Genomic DNA, 704 nt, shown 5'->3' on the forward strand with positions numbered 1-704 from the left:
CATGATAACACTTCCAATCTGTTAAGATCCGAAGCCATGAGAGCCAGTGCCTGGTACTACATCAGGACATTAGCAAATCTGTGGTATTGAGCAGAATATTTGCTGTAGCCCATCTTTTTATACCAAGACAAAACAATGTACATGATAACACTTCCAATCTGTTAAGATCCGAAGCCATGAGAGCCAGTGCCTGGTACTGCATCAGGACATTAGCAAATCTGTGGTATTGAGCAGAATATTTGCTGTAGCCCATCTTTTATACCAAGACAAAACAATGTACATGATAACACTTCCAATCAATTAAGATCAATGTACTTAGAGTGTAGAGTCAATGTACTTACAAAGACAGTGTATTTAGAGAGAAAGTGTACTTACAGGCCATTTATAGTAACATCCTCTATACAACCATAGAACTGAACATCTGGTACACCTCCAGGGAGGCTAATATCTTCAGGTATGCCACCAAAGTACAGCTGTACATCTGTGTCCAGTCCTGTTGTGGCAAGGCCGACAGCCATATCGACGTCGTTGATGTTCAGTGTCAGTTCCTGGCCGTCCTTCACCACAGAGATGTAATGCCAGCTGCCATCGTTGTAGTTACCGATCTTACTCTTCACCTCTGGTCCTTCGTCTCGTATTACTGTGATGTGACCAGATGAGACGGATATGGCCAGGTACCGCCTCTGTTGATGGTGGTGGTGGTG

At 43.6% G+C, this 704-nt stretch overlaps 1 protein-coding gene across 1 annotated transcript in view; it reads right to left on the reverse strand.

Annotated features, from left to right (window-relative positions):
• Window positions 1-704, reverse strand: part of LOC106882384 (laminin subunit alpha-1) — a 28,090-nt gene that overhangs the window by 10,745 nt on the left and 16,641 nt on the right. Inside the window, exon 17 of the mRNA XM_052977753.1 lies at window positions 376-683. Coding sequence (XP_052833713.1) covers window positions 376-683 — 308 coding nt within the window. The remainder of the gene's footprint in view (window positions 1-375; window positions 684-704) is intronic.

Source organism: Octopus bimaculoides, chromosome 28 (assembly GCF_001194135.2).
Source record: "Octopus bimaculoides isolate UCB-OBI-ISO-001 chromosome 28, ASM119413v2, whole genome shotgun sequence".
NCBI classification, from domain to species: domain Eukaryota; kingdom Metazoa; phylum Mollusca; class Cephalopoda; order Octopoda; family Octopodidae; genus Octopus; species Octopus bimaculoides.